Source organism: Mauremys reevesii, linkage group 11 (assembly GCF_016161935.1).
Source record: "Mauremys reevesii isolate NIE-2019 linkage group 11, ASM1616193v1, whole genome shotgun sequence".
In the NCBI taxonomy this organism is placed as follows: domain Eukaryota; kingdom Metazoa; phylum Chordata; order Testudines; family Geoemydidae; genus Mauremys; species Mauremys reevesii.
Genome location: NC_052633.1, coordinates 67,243,570 through 67,267,615, shown reverse-complemented (window position 1 = coordinate 67,267,615; position 24,046 = coordinate 67,243,570). Strand labels below are relative to the sequence as shown.

At 39.1% G+C, this 24,046-nt stretch overlaps 1 protein-coding gene and 1 long non-coding RNA gene across 2 annotated transcripts in view; one reads left to right on the top strand and one right to left on the bottom strand.

Moving 5' to 3' along the window:
• The window catches only part of SLC49A4 (solute carrier family 49 member 4), a 134,832-nt gene that overhangs the window by 94,745 nt on the left and 16,041 nt on the right, over nucleotides 1-24,046 (top strand). Inside the window, exons 4-7 of the mRNA XM_039494267.1 lie at nucleotides 479-608; nucleotides 7,970-8,078; nucleotides 9,439-9,506; nucleotides 15,978-16,105. Of these exons, the coding sequence (XP_039350201.1) occupies nucleotides 479-608; nucleotides 7,970-8,078; nucleotides 9,439-9,506; nucleotides 15,978-16,105 (435 nt within the window). The remainder of the gene's footprint in view (nucleotides 1-478; nucleotides 609-7,969; nucleotides 8,079-9,438; nucleotides 9,507-15,977; nucleotides 16,106-24,046) is intronic.
• LOC120374504 lies at nucleotides 9,410-22,801 on the bottom strand. The gene is made up of 3 exons (XR_005586125.1): nucleotides 22,684-22,801; nucleotides 16,869-16,976; nucleotides 9,410-9,834 (listed from the first exon to the last, which is right to left on the bottom strand). It is a non-coding gene; the product is annotated as an uncharacterized LOC120374504 (long non-coding RNA).

The following is a 24,046-nucleotide window of genomic DNA, read 5'->3' as shown; positions in this document are numbered from 1 at the left end:
GAAAAGTAACCTCATCACTGCCCTCACGCCCTCAGAATTATCCACTTGGGTCCAGTTTGATATCATCCTCCTTGTGTTTAAAACCACAAGCAGACCTGCTCCAGCCTGCCTCACAGACCTTGTCCGGCTCTGCATTGGCCTCCTCTCTGTCTCTTCAGGTAGTGTTATAACTGGTAGTGTTATAACCGTTGATGCAAAAGCCTTTACCTCTGCAGCTCCTGCCATTGCCAATGACCTGCCTATATCTATCTACCTAATTGACTTCCAATCTTGCTTAAAAATATATTCCCTTAATTCCTCTTCCTATTGTTTTAGATCTATAGTTCTATTATTGAAGTTTGTAAAGCATTTGGCGTACAATTTTTGTATGAAATAGGCTAGATAATAACTTCATCGTATTAAAATAAGCTCTCACTGTTAAAATCCATCACAATGTTAAACTTCTCTCTTACTGTGGTTTTTCTTAATTGTCTCTTAGAATTTGGAATGGTCTCCCTGATATTTTCTGCAGCACTAGCCTACTTCCCATCACGCCCTCCATTTCCTCCCAGTGTGGCTGCAGCTAGTCAGCGGCTCAGCTATAGGAGAAGTTTTTGTAGGCTATTAAGGTAGGTTCTCCTGGGGACAGCTTGGGTTTACAGTTCAAAGTCAATTCAGCGTTTTTTACACCTACATTTAAAAAGCAAAACAACAGAACATGTGCTTTAATCTTTTCACTGAAGAACAAACAAGTTAATTTGTAGTGCTTTGTAATCAAATTAAATATTAATACACAGACATGAAAGAACACTAGATGTTAAAAAGTGGAGTCATTAATTATTAACTATTTTCAAAAATATTGCAAACCACATGTCAGAGTCACTCAGCATCAACATCACAGCCTCTAAATATTTTTATTACAATGAATACAAGACAATTAAAGGGATGTGTACTGTAAAGTGTTGAGGTAATTTAACATTGTGAATAACTGAGCATTAAATTGTTTTCTTCATTTTCAGTGCTCTTAAGCTACCAACGTTGCCCATTATGTTGGAATAACTTAGGGTCCAGTTCCCCATTCAAATGTGAGCCCCATAGCCCTTGCTATGATGAAAGAAGTACACAAATGCATCTAAGGCAGAATTTCTCCTATTGAGTCCAGTTAATTGCGTATGGTGTTAAAATGCAAAATGGGGGAATGGAAAATAAGTCATATTGCTGGGCAAGGTCTCAGATTAAACATTTTTGGTGTTTTTTTAACTTTATGAAGAAAATGTCCTAATGCTGCTTCCTTTCTCCCACCCTTGTTCGGTCTTGTGTATTTAAACTGAAAGCTCTTCAGGGCAGGGACTATTTCTTTCTATGTGCTCATATAGCACCTAACACAATGGCATCCTGATATCAGATGGGTCCTCTTGGCACTGCTGTAATACAAATAATAAGTAATATTAAAGGCCTGGATCCTGTAACTGATAGCGCAAAGGTGAACTGTTATGCCCATGTACAATCCAGTTGACTTCAATGGAGCTCTGCTCATGTGCAGCAGTCTACCACCATTCTGTCAGTAGCAGGAATAGAATCAATGTGTAAAAGGGACCATTTAGGATGGAATATTTGTGAAGCTTTTTTAACTAAGCAATTATTAGAGAGCAATAAAATCATACTTGTCATGCACTCTGTGCTTTCTTTACTTGGATTTAAAGCCTGCAAAAATTATTCCTCTCTTCTTGTTGTTGTTAGGGAAATCATTTCCAATCAGAAACACTCAATTTCTGCTATTTGGAACCTGGCTAAGGCTATGTCCAAACTGCAGTTAGACACCCATGGCTGGCCTGTGTCAGCTAACTTGGGCTCATGAGGCTCAGGCTAAGGGGCTGTTGAATTGCAGTCTAGACATTTGGGCTCAGGCTGGCGTCTGGGCTCTGGAACCCTTCCACCTCACAGGGTCCTAGAGTCTGGGCTCCAGCCTGAGCCCAAATGTCTACACTGCAATTAAACAACCCCTTAGCCTGAGCCCCACCAGATCCGAGTCAGCTGACACAGGCCAGCTGCAGGTTAATTTCAGAGTAGACATACTCTGTTACCAGAAGGTGCAAGGCATTATAATCACCAAAGTGTGTCCTTTCTGGAGAAGGTTGGCGGTGAGGGAGGAAAAGGTGAGAACAGAATTGGTCAGTTAATCTGTAACTACTTGAGGTATTAAAAAATAGCAATTCCCTTGAGGGCACTGAGCACACTTATTAATGCTGCATTATGAGCCTAAACTGCTGTGGGGAGAGTCCTGGCTGAGGGATGAGTTGTAAAAACGTTACTGTCAAATAAAAACCCAAACAACAACTGATTCTGCAGGTGAAATATAAAATTTCTGTTGACAGTATTCCATTTGGGAGCCTTGTAACTAATTGGTTGTACACAGTACAGTAAACACTGGATCTGACTTATAGTGTCAGCTAGTGAGCTGCAAAACTCTGAATTACCAACTCACTAAACCTTTCTTAATAAATATATCTTGCAGTTAAATAGTGAACTTATTTCTGTTTTAACACATTGCTGTCAAGAGTCAGGATTGTCTATTGCTATTAAGTAAACGTTGCATCTTTCTCCCCTTATGCATTCTTCCATGCTGTCCCTTCCACAAGGCATTCTCTCTCTTCCTTTGTACACCAACAATTGCCATCTCATCATTCAAAACACACTTGTCTTGGGGAGCCGTTCAGCAATAATCCATCAAAGAGGAAGGATTTATAAAAGAACAGAATCTGCTGTGCTGTAAGAGAGATCCATCATCGATTGTGTTAGACATCAGACCATGTTGTCTGTCTAATCTACATTTTGTAGTCTTTGAGACAGGGACTATTTCTGCTGACAGAGCTGTGTAGGGATACTCAGTTGATGAACCCTGGAGAATCCTGACTCCCTGGATTAGAGTTAGTGTCCCTATTTTGAGATTGCCTTCATATGTTGCTGATGTGCATATCTATATTTGATATATGTTAGCCTGTGGGCTAACTCACAAGTCCATACACCAAAAAACACTTCAGCCATGAGTTTGTATCTTTTTCTTCAGGGCTTCAGTTTTATTTCTTATGTTTAACAAAAGTTCAACACCTCAATCATGTCCTTTACCTTCTTCAGGAACCTGTGTAATCCTTGCAGCCCACCTTCTTGGAATCAAGGTGAGCCTCTCTGCTCCTTTCTCCTTTGCAGTCTGCTCTCTGCAGGATTACAGTCCACAGGTCATCTACCTGGGAGTCACATATGATCTGGGTTCTTTCCCCTGACATCTACTCCCGTCAGCTCTCACTAATAACTGAGTTTCTTGCTGACTCTTATGGAGACAAGGTGATCCTCAAGCAATCACCAGATCCCAGTCTCACAACATCAGCTCGGAGGCAACTGAATAGTCACATATGGGGGCTCAACTCAACTTAATGGGCCACCAATCTTGTTATAATACCCTAGTCAAGACTGGAAAAAATACTCTTTCTAAGGTCCTTAGTTTAGCAATGTTTTTTTTTTTACACTGAAACAGGACATACAGCATGTCCTAGTGCTTCAGTAGAAAAAAAAAATCCCAATACCTGCAAATAGTTTAAAATATTTGTTTCAAATTAACAATAACAGATTTAGTTTTAAAGTAGCTTGACAGTATTCGCCAATTATATACATTTAATATTTTGAACAATCTATGTAAACTATTCTAAAGCTCATTTGAAGAATCTATGTAAACTATTCTAAAGCTCATAAAACTAAGGACTCTGTGTATCTCTCGCTCCTTTATGAACTAGAAGTCATAGTTTCACATGGCATCTCTATCCAGAAAGGAGGCCACAGAATAAGGTTGGTGCTAAATAGACATTGTCAAGGTTATTGCCAGGAAGCTGATTGACTCTGACAGGCTTTCCATCTGAACCGTCTTCCCTTATGGAGTCTAGTAGTGTGCAATAGGGGTTGGGTTTTTTTTTAAAAGCTGATCCATATTCCAGCAGAATGTTTTAATAAAAAAAAGTTGATGCTAACTTTCCTATGTCATAGGCACATATATATTATGATGGGAAATAGTGTGGGTGCAGTGGTTGATAGTGTGACAGGCAGCAACATGCTTGCTTTTTCTGTAAAATTTTTGGATGGTGAGGGATGGTAATTGCAAAGATAAATACGCATGGCCAGATTCTTGGCTATATTCACCTTTGCATAGACTCATATTGTCTATTAATAGGTCCAAGGAGACAAAATGACAGCTTAAGATTGGCATAACATAAGATTGCCTCAACTATGCACCCTTTTCTCTCCTCAAGTCCCTAATGCTGGTACAGCGGGTGGCATAGGTGACTATCACCAGGGGAGCCCCTTACACAGATGTGATTCTCATGAGCTGGATACAGCAGCTTATGGCCAGAATCCATTGGCAAAATAGCCATACCACAGCCAAGGAGCTGATTCATAGCCAAAAGTCTAGAAAAGGCAAGATGATCCAGATGAGACCACCATCAAGGTAGGTTACAATTTAACCTCCCCTCTTAGTGTCTCTTTTCAGTCTAGAAGGAAGACTAGATATGCAATCATGTACCCAGAATTTGAGACTATTTGACAGACAGTATTTTGGAACAAGTTCAGTCCCTTCTTTAGAAAGTGCCTAAACAGGTAGAACATTTTCCATTGTGTTTTATTCTGCAAACATTGACATACCTTCCAAATGTGAAATGTTAAATAATTTTGGAAAATAGCAGCACTGAGTATAAAAGACAATCTGCCCTCTTAGACTCTAAGATTGCACAAGGTAGACCAGAGTCAAGGAGGAGAGAGTGGGCCTAGTAGATGACAGACAAATGATGGTAGAAAACACTGTAAATGCATCTTTAAAATTGTAATGAGAACATGAAATAACCTTACTCCTGTGTTTAGGCTTTCTTTGCACTGTTTTATTAAAAGAAAACTGACAAGTGGTATTGGGAGAAGGCCATGTTTATGTAATGTAGTTGCTTTGCTCGAGAAGAAGCTGTGTGAAAGAAAAAGGGCTCCAGGTAAATGTTGGCTATATTCTTTAGATCTTCTCATGGAATAAAACAAACGTGACCTCTGAAATTCTGAACATTTCAGAGAATGTTCTAAGATCTTTTCCTCAGCTTCAATAGTTGTGTGAACTAGCAAATTGCTCCTTCATGTCTAGGGAGCTGGTGCTGATCAATTTCAGTCCTATGGAATGTTTTGAGGGAGGCCTTTTTGTGGTTACATGAACATCCTTTGGGTAACCACCTTGGACAGAGCCCTAAAAGTAAGCAATAAAATAAACACTGTCCAAACCTTAGTTAGAAATACTAGGGTTGCTGAATGTAAAGGCACCATTTTCTGTCTTCAGGCTGCCTCTCAGTAGAGGTGTGTGCTGTCAGTTACAGTAATGCTGTTGCTTACGTGATTGTTTTAGGACTCGTCTTGTCAACTCCTGTTTAACTTTGTAGGGTGCAGATGATGACAAACCTTTGATTGTTTCACCTTCAATGAACAGTGAAGGTGAATCTTTTTAACTGAAAAAAATCCTGATTTCTTTAGAAGACATTCTTAGACTTGTGTGTGTGTTTCTCTCTCTCTCTCTCTCTCCCCACTGCTTTTTATGGTTTAAATTGCTGATGTTTTCCACTCTTGCTACTGTTCCCCTCTCCCTCATCCCCAAAGAAAGAGAAAGGTATTAAGTACTATTAGCTGAATAGTATGTGTAAATGTATTCAGAGTATAGGGTATTTGAACTGGAGTCCTGTTTCACCCATAATGTTGACAGTCATTTTGTCTCCCTGAGGCAGTGATTCTGGGTTCTAAGTTTGCACATTGTTGGTTCTCAGTCTTGCCTGAAATTTCAGCATTCTTCTCTCTGTTATCTTCCTGGAAAGTTGAATTCAGAATTCAAATGGCATTGACTTGTATTCAGATAAATACCCAATCTCTTTCAAGACTACCATGAGTGCTTCTTACAGTTACTCTCTTCCACTGGCTGGTTTAGAGTATCTTGTTAACTATAACTCTGTTTGTCTCCCCCACACACCCAGTGTTAATAGGTCACAAACACTGTGTTAGAATTGTAGGACTGGAAGAGACCTTGAGAGGCCATCTAGTCCAGTCCCCTGCACTCGTGGCAGGACTAAGTATTATCTAGACCATCCCTGATAGGTGTTTGTCTAACCTGCTCTTAAAAATCTCCAATGATGGAGAATCCACAACCTCCCTGGGCAATTTATTCCAGTGCTTAACCACCCGGACAGGAAGTTTTTCAAGCTAAACCGCCCTTGCTGCAATTTAAGCCCATTGCTTCTTGTCCTATCCTCAGAGATTAAGGAGAACAATTCTTCTCCTTTCTCCTTATAACAACCTTTTATGTACTTGAAAACGGTTATCATGTCCCCTCTCAGTCTTCTTTTCTCCAGACTAAACAAACCCAATTTTTTCAATCTTTCCTCATAGGTCATGTTTTCTAGACCTCTAATAATTTTTGTTGCTCTTCTCTGGACTTTCTCCGATTTGTCCCCATCTTTCATGAAATGCGGCTCCCAGAACTGGACGTAATACTCCAGTTGAGACCTAATCAGCGTGGAGTAGAGCGGAAGAATTACTTCTCCTGTCTTGCTTACAACACTCCTGCTAATACATCCCAGAATGATGTTTTTTTCTTTTGCAACAGTGTTACACTGTTGACTCATATTTAGCTTGTGATCCACTATGACCCCCAGATCCCTTTCCGCAGTACTCCTTCCTAGGCAGTCATTTCCCATTTTGTATGTGTGCAACTGATTGTTCCTTCCTAAGTGGAGTACTTTGCATTTGTCCTTATTGAATATGAAGAACATATGAGGAAGTTCTGAAAAGTTTATTGCTTACGATATTGACTTTCTCACTGTACTTTTCTATGATGCTTCTACAGAAAATGGGAACACAACATTTAAACAAGTGGGGATTTCAAATGACAGGACTGTATTCCGAATACATTCATTGGAGGAAAGGTGTTCTACTGCTTAGCTAGGATTCTTGGGTTCTGTTCCGCTTTCTGCTGCGAATTCACTGTCACCTTGGGGGGGAAATCACTGAAGGCATATTTTCAAATAAAAGTACCTAAATTGTGCCAACACAATACATGTGCAGAAGCAAAATAAGGCAATTAGTTTAAAATATGTATTTACATGTGCAAAAATGGCTAATTATACACACAACCAGTTTCTGCTTCAAAATTATGTGCACAGTTTTCTTTTACATGTGTATATTTTATGAGTTTAGCTTGGGCTCTTTTATTAAGGAAACATGGAAAAATACTTAATCTAGTTCACAGTGAGGTTTGTTTGCCGGAGTGCTTTGAGATCCTTGCATAAAAGTTCTGATATAATTGTAAATTGTTGTTTATGTTCTGCATGAGTATTCCAAAGAGTTGGATTATAATATTTATATGTTTTTAAGTAGAAAATAAGTTTTAAGAAAATAAATTTGTGATGTGTAGTGCAAGTGACAAGCTGGTAGGGCAAGAAGAGACTGCAGTAAATTTCCCTTTCTCAAAGAAAGTAAACAGCAAGAGTAGCTTGAAGAATATGAATCTCTGAATTTATATATGAAATAATCTTTTGTCGCACTGAATTTATGCTTATTGGTTTTTAATATGTTAATACTGCATAGACTGTTAATGTAATAAAATAGCATAACAAACTGAATTTCTTGTGAAGAATAGGAAAGTCTGAGAGCCTAGCATGGTCCAAAAATCAAGAAGGTGCCATTGATACGCACATAGTAAATGCTTTTTCTTTAATAACATGGTGCCAGGCAGTAACTTCTCAGCACTTGGAATTTCAGTGAAATAGTCAAATACTATACTTGATTTTTCTGACTCACTCTTTAGATTTCTACTTTTCTTCTTAATGGGCGGAATATAGATTCTAGGGTACAATTTACTCTTGAAGTTAATCTGAGCCGTTTCTAATACAAACAGCAGCTAACTGCATATATGTTGTCTTCACAGCAATTTCCGTTTTTTGATGATTGCGTTAGCCTATGCTATACCGTTGGGTGTTTTCTCTGGCTGGTCTGGTGTTCTGGACTTGATATTAACACCAGTTCACGTCAGCCAAGTAAGTATTTACATGCAGCAGCTGCTCTATTTCATAGGTATTTTGTTAGATTTGTAATGGTGTTTGAGCTGATGTACATATTCCCTACCTTAGTTTTTCTCACTGTTTTCTGGAACTATCAATATATACGTACCACTTCACTACTGACACGTAAAACAAAACAAACTTTTAGCATTGACATACCAAAAGTTATTGTGGCGCCCCCTGCTGATTCTACAGTGGCAGTTCATATCTTCAGAGCTGTATGTACTGTGATAGACCCAGGCCGGCTGGGTACAGCAGAATAGCAGAAGGCAGATATACTGGCCACTGGATTAACAGTTTTCTGTTCCCTGACTGACCAGAGCAGGGGCTGCTCCAGGCTAATGAGAACACCTGACTCCAATTAACCTGCAAAGAGTCAGCTGAGGCCATTCAGTTAATGTGACCACCTGACTCTAATTAAGGCCCTGCTGTTACTATAAAAAGGGCTCACTCCAGTCAGGCAGGGGAGCCAGGGAGTCAGAGGAGAGGAAGTGCGGCTGGTTACTGAAGACACCCTCAAACCATCGTTAAAGGAGCCCTAAGGTAAGGGTGAAGAAGGGAAAAGCAGGAGAGCTGTGGGGAAGTGGCCCAGGGAAATGTAGCAACTCTGGCAGTGAAAGGTTGGCTGCCAACAACTGCTACCATTAGGGTCCCTGGGCTGGAACCCGGAGTAGAGGGCGGGCCCGGGTTCCCCCCACAACCCACCACTACAGGAACAGCTCCTGGAAGGGGAAGTCAGGTCCCTGTCAGGACAGGAGGCTGAACAGAGACTGTGGGAGTTCTCTCACCAACCTCCTTGCAGCCTATGATGAAAAGGGCTCAGTAGACTGTAACCCTGGCCCTAGAGAGAGAAGGGCTACGTGGAGGGTCACAGTGAGCCACTGAGGCTAGCATAAACCGCCTAGAAGCGCAGGACCCACAGGAGCAAGGTCAGAGCTCTGCCACAGTACTACTGATGTTAATAAAGAGGCAAATAAAAGGGAGTAGTGTTGGCTGCTGTACTTTCACAAATAGTGAAGGAAAAGAAAATCAATGTTTGCCAAATTGAAAGGACAAAATCAGTAGAGAGATATTTTTATTTTTAAGTCTCTAATAGAGTATCATACAAATCCAGATGACATTCCCCAGCAGATTCCAATATAAAGAGAGGTCACATTCGGGGCATAGACTATTTGACCATATCCTTTTAATTAAATTATATTTCCTTTGAATTTCTTAGAAAAGTCCATCAGTTTTTTTGCTAGGATTTTTCAGTCCCCCCCACCTCCTTTTTTCAAAGTAGCATCTTGTTTTCTCAGCCTTAACACTTTCATTTCCCCGTGCTGTTTCCCATCAGGTGGATGCGGGCTGGATTGGATTTTGGTCCATAGTTGGAGGCTGTGTTGTTGGCATAGCAATGGCAAGGTAGGAATAATGATCTTCAGTTCTTCATTTTTCTTCACCTGTAACAATCACTTAGGTTTTTAAGACTATAAACTGAATTTATTTCTGATCATTAGTGAAATATTTGAAATGGCAGATATGACTCTCCAAGATGGATGATGTATTGTTTCTTTTTGTAATTTGTATATTTCATGTTACTGGACTACATGGGTTGAAAATGCCATTTGCTCACTCATCAAGTTTAAGAAGTCATATTGTTATGTCTGAGAGTGCTTCCCATCCGCTCCTTTTCAGGGTAGCCTTGTGAGAAGGAGGTTGCCTGATCTTGGGAAGAACCAGTTTAGCACCTCTGAAAAACAACAAAGAACATCAGTGTCTGTTTCCTGCCAATGCCTGTCTAGCAATCTGATCCACTGAGTGTTTGATGCTGAGAATACAACACACTTCCCACATACGTGGACACAGAGTGTTCCTAGCATCTCTCCTCCTGACCACCATGGGTGTGGAGTGACACTCCCCACCAACCATCTGAAAAGATGTGGATTTATGAGTGAAAAAGTCAGACTAGGAATGCCCTTCCCAAACCAAGCTACCAGACTCTTTCTATCCAAGCTTTGTTTAAAAAAAACAAAAATGAAAAAGCAAAAACCTTCACCTTCCTTGCGGCTCTTGCTAACTTAAGTTAATAAAAAATAGAAAACCGCTACATTACACTCATCTCTGGATTTCCCGGTATAGTTCTGTCTTCTTTCCATCCACTACCAAGGCTCTGATTCTACAATGAATGCTGCACGGGTGCAGGAGTCTGTCTGCACAGAGGTCATTGCAGGATTGGGACCCAAAACTGTATTAAACTCTTTTGGGGCAGAGACTGTCATCTTCTTGTACTGTACAACAACAACGTGTATAACTAATAAATAACAAACTGTAGGTTGAAACAAGAACTAGATAAGTTCATGGAGGATAGGTCCACCAATAGCTATTAGCCAAGATAGTCAGGGATGGTGTCCCTAGCCTCTGTTTGCCAGAAACTGGGAATGGGCGATGGGATGGATCACTTGATGAATACCTGTTCTGTTCATTCCCTCTGGGGCACCTGCCATCAGCCACTGTCGGAAGACAGGATACTGGGCTAGATGGACTTTTGGTCTGACCCAGTATGGCCGTTCTTATTGGGTTTCTCCTCTTGCCACCTCTTATTCCACTTAACAACTAGAAAGGAGGAAGAGGAAAGCTCCCCCACAGACATGGAAAAGGGAAAAAGACATTTGAGCTCCCCCACCACAGTACTCCAAATGCTAACTAGCCAAAGAGCTAAATCCTACTAATCAAGGGTCATACTCCAATAGGATCCCTGCAGAGGACCCATTGTTTGTTAGCTATTGCTAGATTTAGCTATGACATTTTTCTCCATAGCGAAAAGTTTAAAGCCCTCCTGGCATTGTAAAAGTAGTGTTTGGTAAATAATGACCTATTAATATATGTCCTGTCCACGCAGCAAAAGCAGTATGATGGAGAAACTAGTGTGAATACTCATGCAGAATTCTCTCTCATATGGGCTAGCCTTTGCTACTGCAATTGAGGCCCTTGAACACTAGAGGGGCACCCTTTCTAGCCTTAAGCTTCTCTAGCAAGAATTTGCTGATTCAGACCCATAATGCAAATCTCAGCCTTTATGGTAAATTAATTTATTTAATATATAGCCTAGTTTTAGTTTCAGAAAATGCTTAAAGCCTCTCTAACTGCTGCAAAATTGACTGCAAACTTTATAGCAAAGTCAGTATTTTGTAGAGTTCAAAACTTTGCTTTTGAGTAAATTAAAAGAATACTAATAGTCTGTTTCCAAATATGTCTCTGCAATTCAGGCACTATATAGTTCAAACAGTAGCGTTTGCACACACACAAAAAGTGGGCAAGGGTGATTTGTCACTTTTGATAGATGATTCCCTCCTCTTAGGCCTATTCAGCAGGTATCTCTGTAGGATTGAACCAGTGATGACTCTGACTGTAATCTGCTGAAAGTTATAATTAGGAAAATTAGGTAATGATTCTTGTCAAGTATGACAAGCTGATGTATTTCAGTGTCAGGACTGTGACTTTCCAGACTTTCAAGCAGCTATCTCTCTGAACAGTCTGTGGTAAGGTGGGTTTTTGTTTTTTTTTAGTTTTTAGGGGGTTTTGTGTGTGTGTTTTTGTTTTGTTTGGGGGGGGTTCTACCAGCTGTTAATTTGTAAAACCAAAAATGTTACAATTTAAGAATGATAGTGTTTGCTTTACTTTATTCTCCTCAAACCATAAAGTCTAGATATTATTTTACCCTTTCATTAACAAGATTTAATTCTTTAACTGCATACAAAGGGCCTGATTTTTCAAATTTGGTTTCAGTTTTTGATGACACAAATGCAACCATGTAGATATCTTAACCACCTGCTGCCTGCAATGGTAGCATTTGTGCCTGCAATTCACTGTGGGTATTAAATTGTGCCCCTTCAAAGGAAGGCTCATATTGAAAATCAGGACCCAAATCTCTTTATTTTGCTTTTTGTGGTATGAGGAGTTTTTCTCCACAAGGTATATAAATAAATCCTACTTCTCTCTACTCCCCCACAATCCTGAACTAGACATGTTTGGTTAATTTGTGTGATGCATTTTAATGATGGAAAAGTCTGGGATATTTTGGGCAATTGGCAGATGTTGTACCCTTTGCTGGCAGAGGTAGAATGAGACTGGTTTCAAGCAAAGCAACTTTAAAGAATGACATTCATGTTTTATTATCGCGCTGAAACATAAATCTATCTCCTTTTCCCCCAGAATTTTTCTTGTCACGTTCACTAATGATCTCAGATATTTCTGGATTTTTGTCCTTCACAGCCCAGCATTTCCTTCTGCTTTTATCCTGCAGTGATGTCAAAATGCTGAAATGTTGTGACTTGGTGATAATTGCCCTAGCAACAGACTTTTCTCAGCAACATACACTTAGGCCTTAACTGCAAGATCCAGCACAAGTGGATTTGCTTGGTCATGAAAGATCGTGTTGGTGTGTTGCTGCATGGTTGTAAGTGACAGAACTGCTGGGACTGGGGAACAAAAATTTTCTTTCTGATCATTGAATTGAGACCAGTGCTGTGAAAAGTTTACAGGTCTTGCAAGCATTTTTACTAGTCATAGTGAGTTCAACAGAGGTGAAATACAGGCCCTTAAAGGACTGAGTATGACCTTATTTGTTATGTTTTCTCCATTTTTGTTTAATTCAACAGTTTTGTGAAACTTAGAACCAAATAAGGGGCAAATGTCAACTTTTACTCCCAGCAAAATCTGAGATGCCTGTTACTGCTATTAATTTCAACAGCAGCTTCTCTTCCTATATTAAAAGACAGCTGCAACTGCTCAGTACAGTAAAGTGGAGAAAATATCTGACTCCATTTTTCCCCGCCCTCCCACCTCCAATCTGATATTTCATCCACTTTTTTTTATTAGGCAGCATATGTAGAAATGGAATACTGATGTTGGCAGCAAAATAACCCCTCAGACTTTGCTCCATGGGACAAATATGAAGTTCATGTTTTGTGATACTTCTGAGAAGTTTCACAGTTAGTTTAATGACAAAAATACAGAAAAAAATGAATAAATAAACTGACTCCTGTGATTTTAAAGTTTGGTCAAACTGATTAGTTTCTTCTTCCCCCCCTTCAAATCCAGCATGAACAGCTAAACTTCTGCAGTTAGAAGTTAATACTCTATGCTATTTGAAAGCTGGGATTACGAGCTTTAAGATGATATACAGCATTGATTCTAGCTCTACCAGTTATTGACTTCTAAGTTCAGTGTGGAATTGAAATAGAGGGAAGGACAAAATAAGAGGAAAGATGTGGTCTTAAGATCCAATATTTCATAAAACTCCCATCTTCGATAAACTGCTAAACATCACTTAAAGGTGGCATTCTCAACTTTCAAGCTGTATATAGTGTTACCTTTTATATCAGATGGGCCAGGTAGGATTGGACCTTAAAATACTTACCCAACTCTTTTTTTTAACAGGGGAAAATAAGGCAATTAGACAAGTTAGGATGTCTTCATCATTCCAAACTTCCTGGACTACACTACCCCAATCCAACAGGAGGATTAAAACTGAGCTAAGAGGGGAGAAGTTCTTCAGACATCATTTCAATAATAGCAAGGGAACTACAAAAAATTACTAGCAAATTGAATAATATCTCCCTCTCAAATGTTTTTTCTAAGTTTGCACCAGTGTTAAAATCTCTTTTGAAAAGAACAGTTGCAGTACTAATTGTGTTGGGGGTTCAGTGCTCAGCTGGATTGTTTGGGTTTTTTTTAATAAATACAAAAGGTGCAAAAAAATTGAGTGCCCCTGCAAACTGTTTAATAGATCTTATTTAGTTTTGTATCTAGGTGCAAGTGTCTGAGCATAGGGTTTCTGCTTGCCCTATTTACTGAGACCTCCATCATTGACTCATTTGGGTTTACAAGACCCAACTTATCCTCTTGTTATACACAGCGTGTTGTTCTTTATTACAATGACTTCATAGTGATATTAGTATTGGGGGTTTGAGAATAACTGGAAAGGTGTGAGTTTTTCCACAAAAATGGATCCTAGCTCTTCAGTCTAGCTTGAATGAAATAAATACATATTTACGCTTGCACATAATCAAGCAAGTTGCCCTAAACTAATTGATCAATGCACCCTCAAGTCTAAATGCCACTGACTGGCAAGCAGCCATGTAAGTAAGGATGTGATTTTGTTCTGAGAGAGATCTGCTTTGGGGGGAAAAAAATTAAAATTTCCTCTTATGTTTAGCTGCTGAAAAACACTATCTGAACTATCTTTTAAGTTTCCCTTGTAAATATACAAAGTGAGACAGTGTCCCCATTGGCTGAATTGTTTTGAATTATTATTATTATTATTATTATTATTTATTCATTTTTATTTGAATTACTGTCGTGTTTAGGAACCCTAGTCATGGACCAGGTCCTCATTGTGCTGAGTGTTGTAAAAACAGAACAAAAAGACAGTTCTTGCCCCAAAGAGCTTACAATCAAAGTAATAAATGAGACAACAGGTGGATACAGCCTGACAAACACAAATGAGGGGAGTAGAAATAAACAATGAGACAGTACTAGCCAGCATGATAGGTTGTGTTCTCGGCATACCAACAGGCTAAATGTCGTCAAGCTTTTTCTAGGCATCACAGTGAACTAGGATTGTCGAGGAGGATAATGAGTTAGTTTTGCAGATGTTTACAGGGGGCTCTTCCCAATTCTCAGGGGGCAGCATAGGAGAAAGTACAAAAATACTTGTTTGAAAATTTAACAAGTGGGCTGTAGACACTGGCATCATGGGCCAGTCAAAGGCGGGAGTCAGCGTCTTGGTAGCGAATGAAAAATGATTGGATGGGTAAGTGAAGACAAATAGTTTTGATTTAATCGAGAAAAGGGAACAAGTTAAGTGATGCAAAGAGAGGGGTGATACGGTCAAAGCACTAGGCTAGGACAATTATCTTTACAGCAGTACAGCAGCATTCTGCGTAGATATGAAGATTGCATTTATCAAGGCCAGAGAATAGGATGTTGCAGTAATTTCACCAGGCAGATGAAAGCCTAGATCAGAGTTTTAGCTGTGGATGAATGGGAAAGGCCATGTCTTACAGATCTTAGATAGAAAGAATCAGCAAGGTTTAGACATAGCTTGAATATGAGGACATAGAGGGAGGTCCAAGTCGAAGATGATGCCTAAGTTATGGGCTTGAGTGACAGGAGGCGTGGTGGTATCCATAGTGATTGAGAAAAGAGGTAAAGGGGAGAGCTTGATGGGGAAGATCAAGAGCTCCATTTTAGCCATGTTGAGCTTCATCTAGCAGCTAGATGTCCGCAAGGAGATGTCAGAGAATGGCAGCAAAGAGTTAATTTTTAAAATATTATAATAGCAGAGATGATCCCGATAACTGTGATCTGGCAAAAATACATAGGAGTCAAGCATAAGGAAGAGGTAGGGAGTGAGTGTAGTGTTTAAGAGGTTTTGTATATTGGAGCTGTGAAGATGCTTTTAAAACAACAAAGAAATCTTGAATTGTGGTTGTGAGACTGTGTAAAGAAAGATTTCAAAGCAGAGGTTAAAGTTATTTTCCAGTTTTAGAGCATGGTGTTTGTTCAGGTATTTAAAAATAATATGGTCCCTGCCCAAGAGGATTTACATTCTAAGAACTGCAAACAAGAATACTTCCTGTATGCCAATGATCCTGAATTGATGAGACAGACTTTTTTGAACTGCTGTGGAATCAAGTCAGGCTTCAGTTTAACCATGACAAAAATCACCATTATATATAACTCCTTCTAGCAGTTTCAGAATAAGGTGCAGTGGTCTTTTCTAATTTCTGGATTATATAGTGAGAATGTCTTAATTTTACTGTAAAGTGTCATGCTTAAATAACTTGAAAAATAACATTTGAATTTATGAGATTTGTGCTTTTATTTCAGGTTTGCAGATTTTATCAGGGGCATGCTGAAACTTATACTACTGCTGCTGCTATTTGGCGCAACACTGGCATCCACCTGGTTCACTCTCACCTGTCTTACTAGTGTCACTCACCTGCCTTTAACCACAGGTACCTAGAACAATGTAAAACCGTAAAAAGAGATGATTTTTATTGTTCTTTGGGTCTGTTTTATAAACAACTGATATTGTAGGCAAATATTTGCCATCTTAATTAAACTATATTATGATCTGTTTTGAGAACCCAATCCTGATGATAAATACATTAAATATAATAATCTGAGTTTTCATCCACTGATTTATAATGATGGACAAAAAAAGGATTTAAAGCTTATTAAATAAGAATGTCTTTGACTAGCTTTTAAAAGCATGATAAAAAAATTAAAAACTTTGACAAAAAACATAATTATTATAATCCAGAGTATTAATTAGTACCTTTTTGGGGAATAGCTGTGGTTCTGAATAAAACAGTGATGGTGATATTATGAGTATATGGTAGTGGTGAATACATAGAGTTAAAACGGCAACTTTGGGAACTTAGAATTCAAAAGGTTAAATAAATTATTAAAAATTAACTAAAACCTTGAATTAATTAATCCAGTGGAACCCAAACTGTGTGGTGGTCCCCCCGTTCTTCATCACGGGTGAAAAAATGGACTAGCAGTTTTTACTTTTTGTGCTTGTCTGTTCCATCATTACACACCTACAGAAAGGTAACTTTGTACAAAAATTTTGTTTTCTGAATTAATGCAGTGAGCCAAACTTATAAGTCTCCTGTCCCTGCCTACATACGAGAACAAAGCAGACCACTTTAGGTGAAATTAATTACATAGATGGTGATCTAAAACAGAACTGGTATATCAATTTTTCCTTACCAGCCTTTAGTTTCTCTTTTTTTTTAAGAACTCAGCACACTATGTAGGATCCTTGAGAAATAAAGCAGCCTCCTTATCTCTTTGTTTACTCAACATACAGCTGCAGGACTGTAAAATGGAAGAAAAAAAAGTGAACCATTGAATTGTAAAAATAAATAAATACTTAAAATGAAACAGAACTTAAACGGACAGTTGTGTACTCTCAAGGAAGAACTACTAATGTTAGTGCCCTCCCACAATTACTCTGTTTAAAAATGAAATTAATGAAGATTTGGAAAGGAGTTTTTGTAGGCAAATGAAAAGATATAAAGAAACATGCAAATACACAATAACTTCTAAAATGTTATTTTTTGTGGGTAGAATTGGCTCAAGAAACAGTCAGTCAGTGATTGTCAGTGTGGCTCTTTTTGCGATTGACTAATGATTGCGAGTCTGCAATGTGTTTATTGGAGAGCATGTCTTCTCTGGGACACTGGTAGGCTTTTTTAATTTGCAGGTGGATTCTTATAACTGGAATGGGACTCGTGGTAAACTATCCTGATGGGTAAACTGAAAGGAAGCAGGTTAATTTGAGGGGAAGGTAGAAATACAGAGAAACAGATTTAACAGCATTTCTTAATTTTGGTCTGCTTTGTATGCCACAAAGTGCATTAGTAATAATGACATTAACATAGCACTTTTCATCTTCAAAGTGCTTTACAAATATTGAATCTAATTTTGAATGAAGCATCAATGAATGAATATGATAGATCCCATCTCTCTGTGCGTGCCTCTGGTTGAATTTTTGTGGGCAAAATATGTTGGCTTACACACACCAGGGATAGTGCATATATACACAGAAAATTACACAAGTGGAGGCCACATACAATCTGACTATCTCCAATCCTCACTGTACACTGGTGGGTTGGGGGGAGAATCTCCATTTCATGGATCAGGAAAAAGGCGAAAGTTAAATGATTTTTTCCAAGGACCCAGGAGTTGTTAGAGTTGCTATGATTATTATATTAAATCTCAGCCCTTATTATTTTTAAAGATTCATTACAAGTTTTTTTTGAAAGACCTGACTGATCAGTGCCCTTACTTCTATATGGTATACTAAAGAAGGTGTCTTTAGCAACATAGTCTCAGTCATCATGCTGGGGTACTGGATCAGTGATGAATCTGAGGTGAAAGATTACGACCACTGAGTCACCATCAGTACTATTTGTAGCAGAATTCCAGATTCCTTTTTTCTTAAAGGGGTCTTCTGATCCTGGGCTGCAGGATTGTTGTAATTCCTTCCTCTATGATCAGGTGCATTTGTGAGGTTTTTTGTTTTTTTAAGTCACGAGGAAGGTCACACTGTTAACTTTTATAGCAAGAATTTTGATGTCTCTGTCTCTACCTTAGTTTTTGTCTTTCTGTGCCTTGTTTCTTTCCCACTTAAAGATGTTTGGCAAGTTTTACCTTGTAACTCATGTTAAAATATATTGCAGGGGTAGGCAACCTATGGCACGCGTGCCGAAGGTGGCACACAAGCTGATTTTCAGTGGCACTCACGCTGCCCGGGTCCTGGCCACCGGTTCGGAGGGGCTCTGCATTTTAATTTAATTATAAATGAAGCGTCTTAAAAATGTTAATAACCTTTACATACAACAATAGTTTAGTTATATATTATAGACTTATAGAAAGAGACTTTCTAAAAACGTTACAATGTATTACCGGCACGCGAAACCTTAAATCAGAGTGAATAAATGAAGACTCTGCACACCACTTCTGGAAGGTTGCCGACCCCTGATATATTGGAAATCATTTTGCCACTTCTGTGTAATTCATGGACTCTCCTGGAAACTTTCCCTGAATAAGATTGTTCGGATGATTTTTGGGCTGACCATTGTTGAATATCTAGTAGAGCTAAAAGGAGCTTGACAAAATTAGAGCCCAGTCTTCCAAGATGGTGAGCACCTCCTGTGAGGTGGAAAATTACTTCAACTCGTGATAACTTCAACAGTGTCCAGAGTAGACAGTAATGTTACTTTAGCACTTCAGTGCAATAAGCTTTCCTTTAAAAGTCTTTCTTACCTTATTCCTGTGTACAAGTACATATTTTAGGATTTGTCATGAAATCTCCTAAACCAGTGTGTAGTTAAAGGTTAGATTATTCTTTTTAATCTGATAGTTTAGAGCGATCTTTAAAATAGATGTATTGTTATTGCCTTCATAATAAGCAGTTCTGTATATTTGTTTTTTATAAAGTATCCAAATAAAACTACTCCTTTCCTGTGGTAGATTTTCTATCTATTTTCTGTCCAAGTTCTTTTAATGTGCACATCACTGTAGTTTCTGAACACCTTTTTGAGAAAACAAAACCTTGCCTTGAATAGCAGTACTAGCTGTAATGAGTACTAGCAAATCTTTAAAAGGGGATTTTAAGGATTTAGGCCCTAATTTATATCTGCTTACAAGATTTATTTTTCCTCTGTGGCCCAACTTCCCAATTTCTTTACTAGACAGGCATTTCTTTTTATAAGCAGCTCTTTTTTGTAAAAAAAAGTAATATAAAACATATGCAATATGCCTGTTTAATGTAGGTCTTTGTATATTGAATACCAGTGATACATCTTTATAAAATACATTCTTATGGATGAAAATGCACAAGCTTTTTAAAGTACTAATGTATAGGGCTTCATGCAGATTATTCCTAAATGTAATGATGCAATATGCATATGACCTCTGCACTTCACAGTAAGTGGGAGAAACAGCACGTTTAAATTGATGTGGTTGAACTTTTTTGTTTAATTAAAAGTTTGAGGGTATAGAATATAACTGAGCCAAAGTACAGAAGGTTGAATGCAGGCCACTGCCTAGTGGCACTTGGGCTTTGGGGAAGAATTGTGAGATGGCTATTTAATGTGGAAGCATCTCTGTGTGCTCAATCAGTGGAGCAACAGTGACATTAGAGGTCAAGGATGTTGTTTGCACTTTTTTGTGTTTGGAAGATGAGCACTATGTATAGCTGAAACAATTTATCTTAGTATTTTTTGTAGCAATTACTGTGTAGTGCTTCACATCTTCAGGGTACTTTGGATTTATTAACTAATCTTCACAACACCATTGGGAAGCAAGTGCTGTCATTCCTGTATTACTGTGAGGATTTTAAGGCAGAGAGATCAAGGTTCAAAATAATTTTTGCAGAAGCTAGCATAAATGTGCAGTGGTACCTGTAGAGGAGTTCTCTGCTCCCTACACAGGTTTCTCTTCCAAGATTTGTGTGTTCACTTCCACTCCACTCCTTCCCAGAGAGCTTCAGTGGTGTCAAATTTCTTTTCCTGGGTGCCTCCTATGCCCATTAGTATATACAAACATCTTTCTCATAAGCCCTACACGTGCAAAAACACAAGCTTGATAGGGTGCAGCAACATTTGAAACTGCCCAGATATCAGGATGAGCTCATCTGATGCTGCTGGTCTGAGCAGTCAGGAGGGGTGCTGTTCCAAAAGGAAAGCCAGCTACTTCGATGAGGAAGCAAACCTCAATCAGAATATTATGGAGGATGAGCCAGGTACCTGTGGAAGGCTACTCCCATGAGAGGAATGCTATTCAGAAGGAGATGGTATATGTTTGGTAGTATCTACCAGACTCAGTGGGGTGAGTAGTCAAGAGGACTGCGGAAGCAATCAAGAAGCGGTTAACTGAGTGATGTCTGGTGGCCTGTTTTTGAAAATTTAGGCCCAAGCTGCTTGGCCAATCCGACACCAGGGAATTGATGTCAGAGCTGGAGTTAAAACTCTGGAGCTCCTGGACTTCCGCTCAGTTCAGTAGACTAGTTCCTGACATGTTTAAGGGGAAGTTGTTATTAGGTATGATTATTCTCCCTAAAGTGAAGTGGAAGAAAGAAGCTCTTAAGATCTGAGTAGAGGAACTGAGCAAATCTTTGTTGGCAATTTCAAAAGTCAGAAAATGTTTTTGGTCTAACAAAATGTTTTTTTGGTGATTTTTTTTTTTGACAAAATGGTCAAAATCTCAACTTTTTTATTTATTGTTTTTGCATTTTAAAAAAATAAAATAAAAGTAAATTTTACAACAGAAAGTTGGTTCATATAAAAAATGAAATGTTTCATACAGAAAACATCTAAATGAAACTTGTCAAATTTTTGGATTTTTTTTAAATGAGCAATTTGACGAAACTGACATGAATTTGTGAAACATTTTTCTGTCACTGAATCTGCATTTTTTGCTGATAAAAGATTTCAGTTGAAAAATTTCATCCACTACTATCTAAACCAATTTTCCATTACCAGTATATGTGGCAATTTTATAAATCTCTAGCTAAAATAGGGAAAATTCAGTCCTGTTCTTAAAAAAGGTAAATTTTATTAAAAACAAAAAAAGAAGAAAATACATTTGGAACTTAATAACTTTCTTGAGGTCCAGCTTAAAGGTTACAAGCAAAACAAAAGCATTTGGGGGTTATCACAGAGGAGTCCACAAGCCAGTGAGAAATAAAAGAAATAATCCTAATCGCATCTTCCTAGACATTCCCTGATTTACTTACATATCTCGGGTTTCACATAAGTAGTTCTAGGTATGATCTGATGATTTCCATACCTGGCTTAAAGCTTCTTATAGCATTGCTGCTATGTGTCTCCTCTCTCCAGAGAACAACAGACAGACACACACAGGGGAAAACGTTTCCCCAATTTTAAAAAGTTCTAGTCCTCCCATTGGCTCTTTTGGTCTGGTGCCCACTCCCTTCCTTTTACCTGTGGACTTGTTAACCCTTTACAGGTAAAGCAAGTAGAGAACAGTAACTAACTGGCTGGGTGGATGTCCATAAAAGGGAGCTACTCCCTCCCCCCCTTCATTTATCACAAGTCCGTTGTTAGTTTGCTTTGTATTGAACTCATTACATTAATTAATGTAAAATGGGGTATTTTGACCCAAGGTAACTATATAACATAGCACAATGCCAGTTTCAATATCTTGGGCTACGTTGTGTTGCTGAAAATACCTATGGATATAAATACTAACACTTTCTAAGAATTGGTATGTAATGCCAGTTGCATATGACTTAGATTCAATGTTTTATGCAAAAAATATCAATACATTTCTAATATTTATCAGTATTTTCAACAGTATTTTAAGATGTTGGGGTCAGAATTTCCTTTTACAAAATCTGTATTCACATTGGGCATCAGGCAGTCAGATTTCCATGGCAGTCCATTGTGTCAACAACTGAATTTAAGTTATGCAATATAATTAACAATAAATGAATTAAAACTTTCAACAAGTAAGAACACATCTCTCTACCCAAATATAGACCACAATATTGAAGAAACAACCACAGCGAGAGAGGCTAGAAAATTATTTATGCACAAAGGGTAAAATAAGACAGTAATTTCTTTACCATAAATAGCACATATTTGATGTGACTAAAGCAGCATGGCCCAGTGGATGATAGAGTTGCTAGGGACTCTGAAGAACTAGATTTTTATTCCTAGCTTTGGCATTAACTTACTATGGGACTTTGAGCAAATTATGTCATCTCTCTGTCCCTTGTTTTTTCCTATCTGTAATATTGGAGATAAAGACACTTGCCTTCCTTAAAGTAGTTTGAGATCTACAGATGAAAAGTGCTTCGTAAAGGTTAAGTTTATTATTATGATTATCAACAATAAAAAACAAGTACAGCAGCAAATGTGTAGCAAAGTCAGTTTGGATCTGAAGTGAGGAACATTTCAAGACTATACCTATAAATGTAACAGATCTTAAAACTCATCAGTATGAAGCCTCCGTTATTTCATGATCTCTACTCTTTAGCTGAAGGATCACTTACCTATTCATACAATTTTTAGCTCCTCAAAGTTTGTACTTCAGCTTTAACCACACGTTTCACTTGCTTTTCTTTTCAGAAATGTTTGGAACAAATCCAATTTGATCAGATTTCCAGTCACTTTCATAACTATATCAAGATATAAGAATTTGCTAAGCATACACAGGAATGAAAAACTGTGTATACACGTTCATAAGCCGAATTTTTTTAGTAAAAAGGGAAGTACCACAGAAAGGGTGTCGACTTATGAATGGGTATAGAGAGGGAGAGGTGGGACACAGCCCCTCCCCCCAGTGGAGCAAGGAGAGGCAGCAGAGCCAGAAGGGAAGAGGTGGGGCCAGAATCTCTCTGCTTCTGGCCACGCTGTTCTCCCCCCAGCCTCCAAAGCAGCTGCCGCTCCGAGGCTGGCAGGCTGCAGCCGTGCCGCTCGGCCCCGCCCCCCAGAGCAGGCTGCAGCCGTGCCGGTTGGCCCACCCCCCAGAGCAGGCTGCGGCCATGCCACCTGGCCCAACTCGCTGGAACATGCTGTGGACATGCCGCCCGGTCTGGCCCGCCAGAGCAGGCTGCTGCCGTGCCGCCCAGCCTGCCGGAGCAGCTCCAGCCAGGCCAGAGACATCCTCCCCTGGCCCTCCCCAGATAAGGTGGGAAGGGATGGGATGTGGAGAGTGTGGGGGGGTCCCGGCCTAGGGGTGGGGTCATGTGGGAGGTGGTCACAGGGGCTACTCCTGTGATCCCCAGCTTCTCCCCCCAAAAAATTTCCCCACCAGTTGCTGTCCCGGCCCATCAGGATAAGCAGCTGGCATGCCAGGACACTTAGTTTACTTGGGTTTACTTCCGTGCCTGTGGACGCTCGAGGTAAACAAACCATCTCGGCCCGCCAGCACCTTATCCTGATGGCCCGGGAGCCAAAGTTTGCTGACCCCTGAATTATAGGGTCGTCTTGTGAACGGGTCATAAAAATTTTCCATTTTTACTTATCCATCCTGGGGGGGGGTCGGCTTATAAACAAACAGGCTTATGATCGAGTATATACAGTATATTAAAGTTATAAATGTACTTTAAAGGGAAATCCTTCCTTTTTATCTTTGCTTCTCTTAAGCAAATTAAAATAAAAGTTATCACAATGGGTCACATTTCTTACAGAAAAGTTAAAGCTGGTACTTCCCCTATGGTTCTTATCCTTGCTCATGATAGGAATGAAGCTATAAGGAAGTTTTGCTGTTCTACTTTAACAAACTGATTAAAGCTGTGGCAGGATCTGATGTTGGAGCAGAATTTCTCTCATTCAGTACATTTTCAGAGTTCAGTAAAATTGACAAACAGACATCTAGGTGAGGCACCAGCCTGTCATCTTGGCACTTGGATT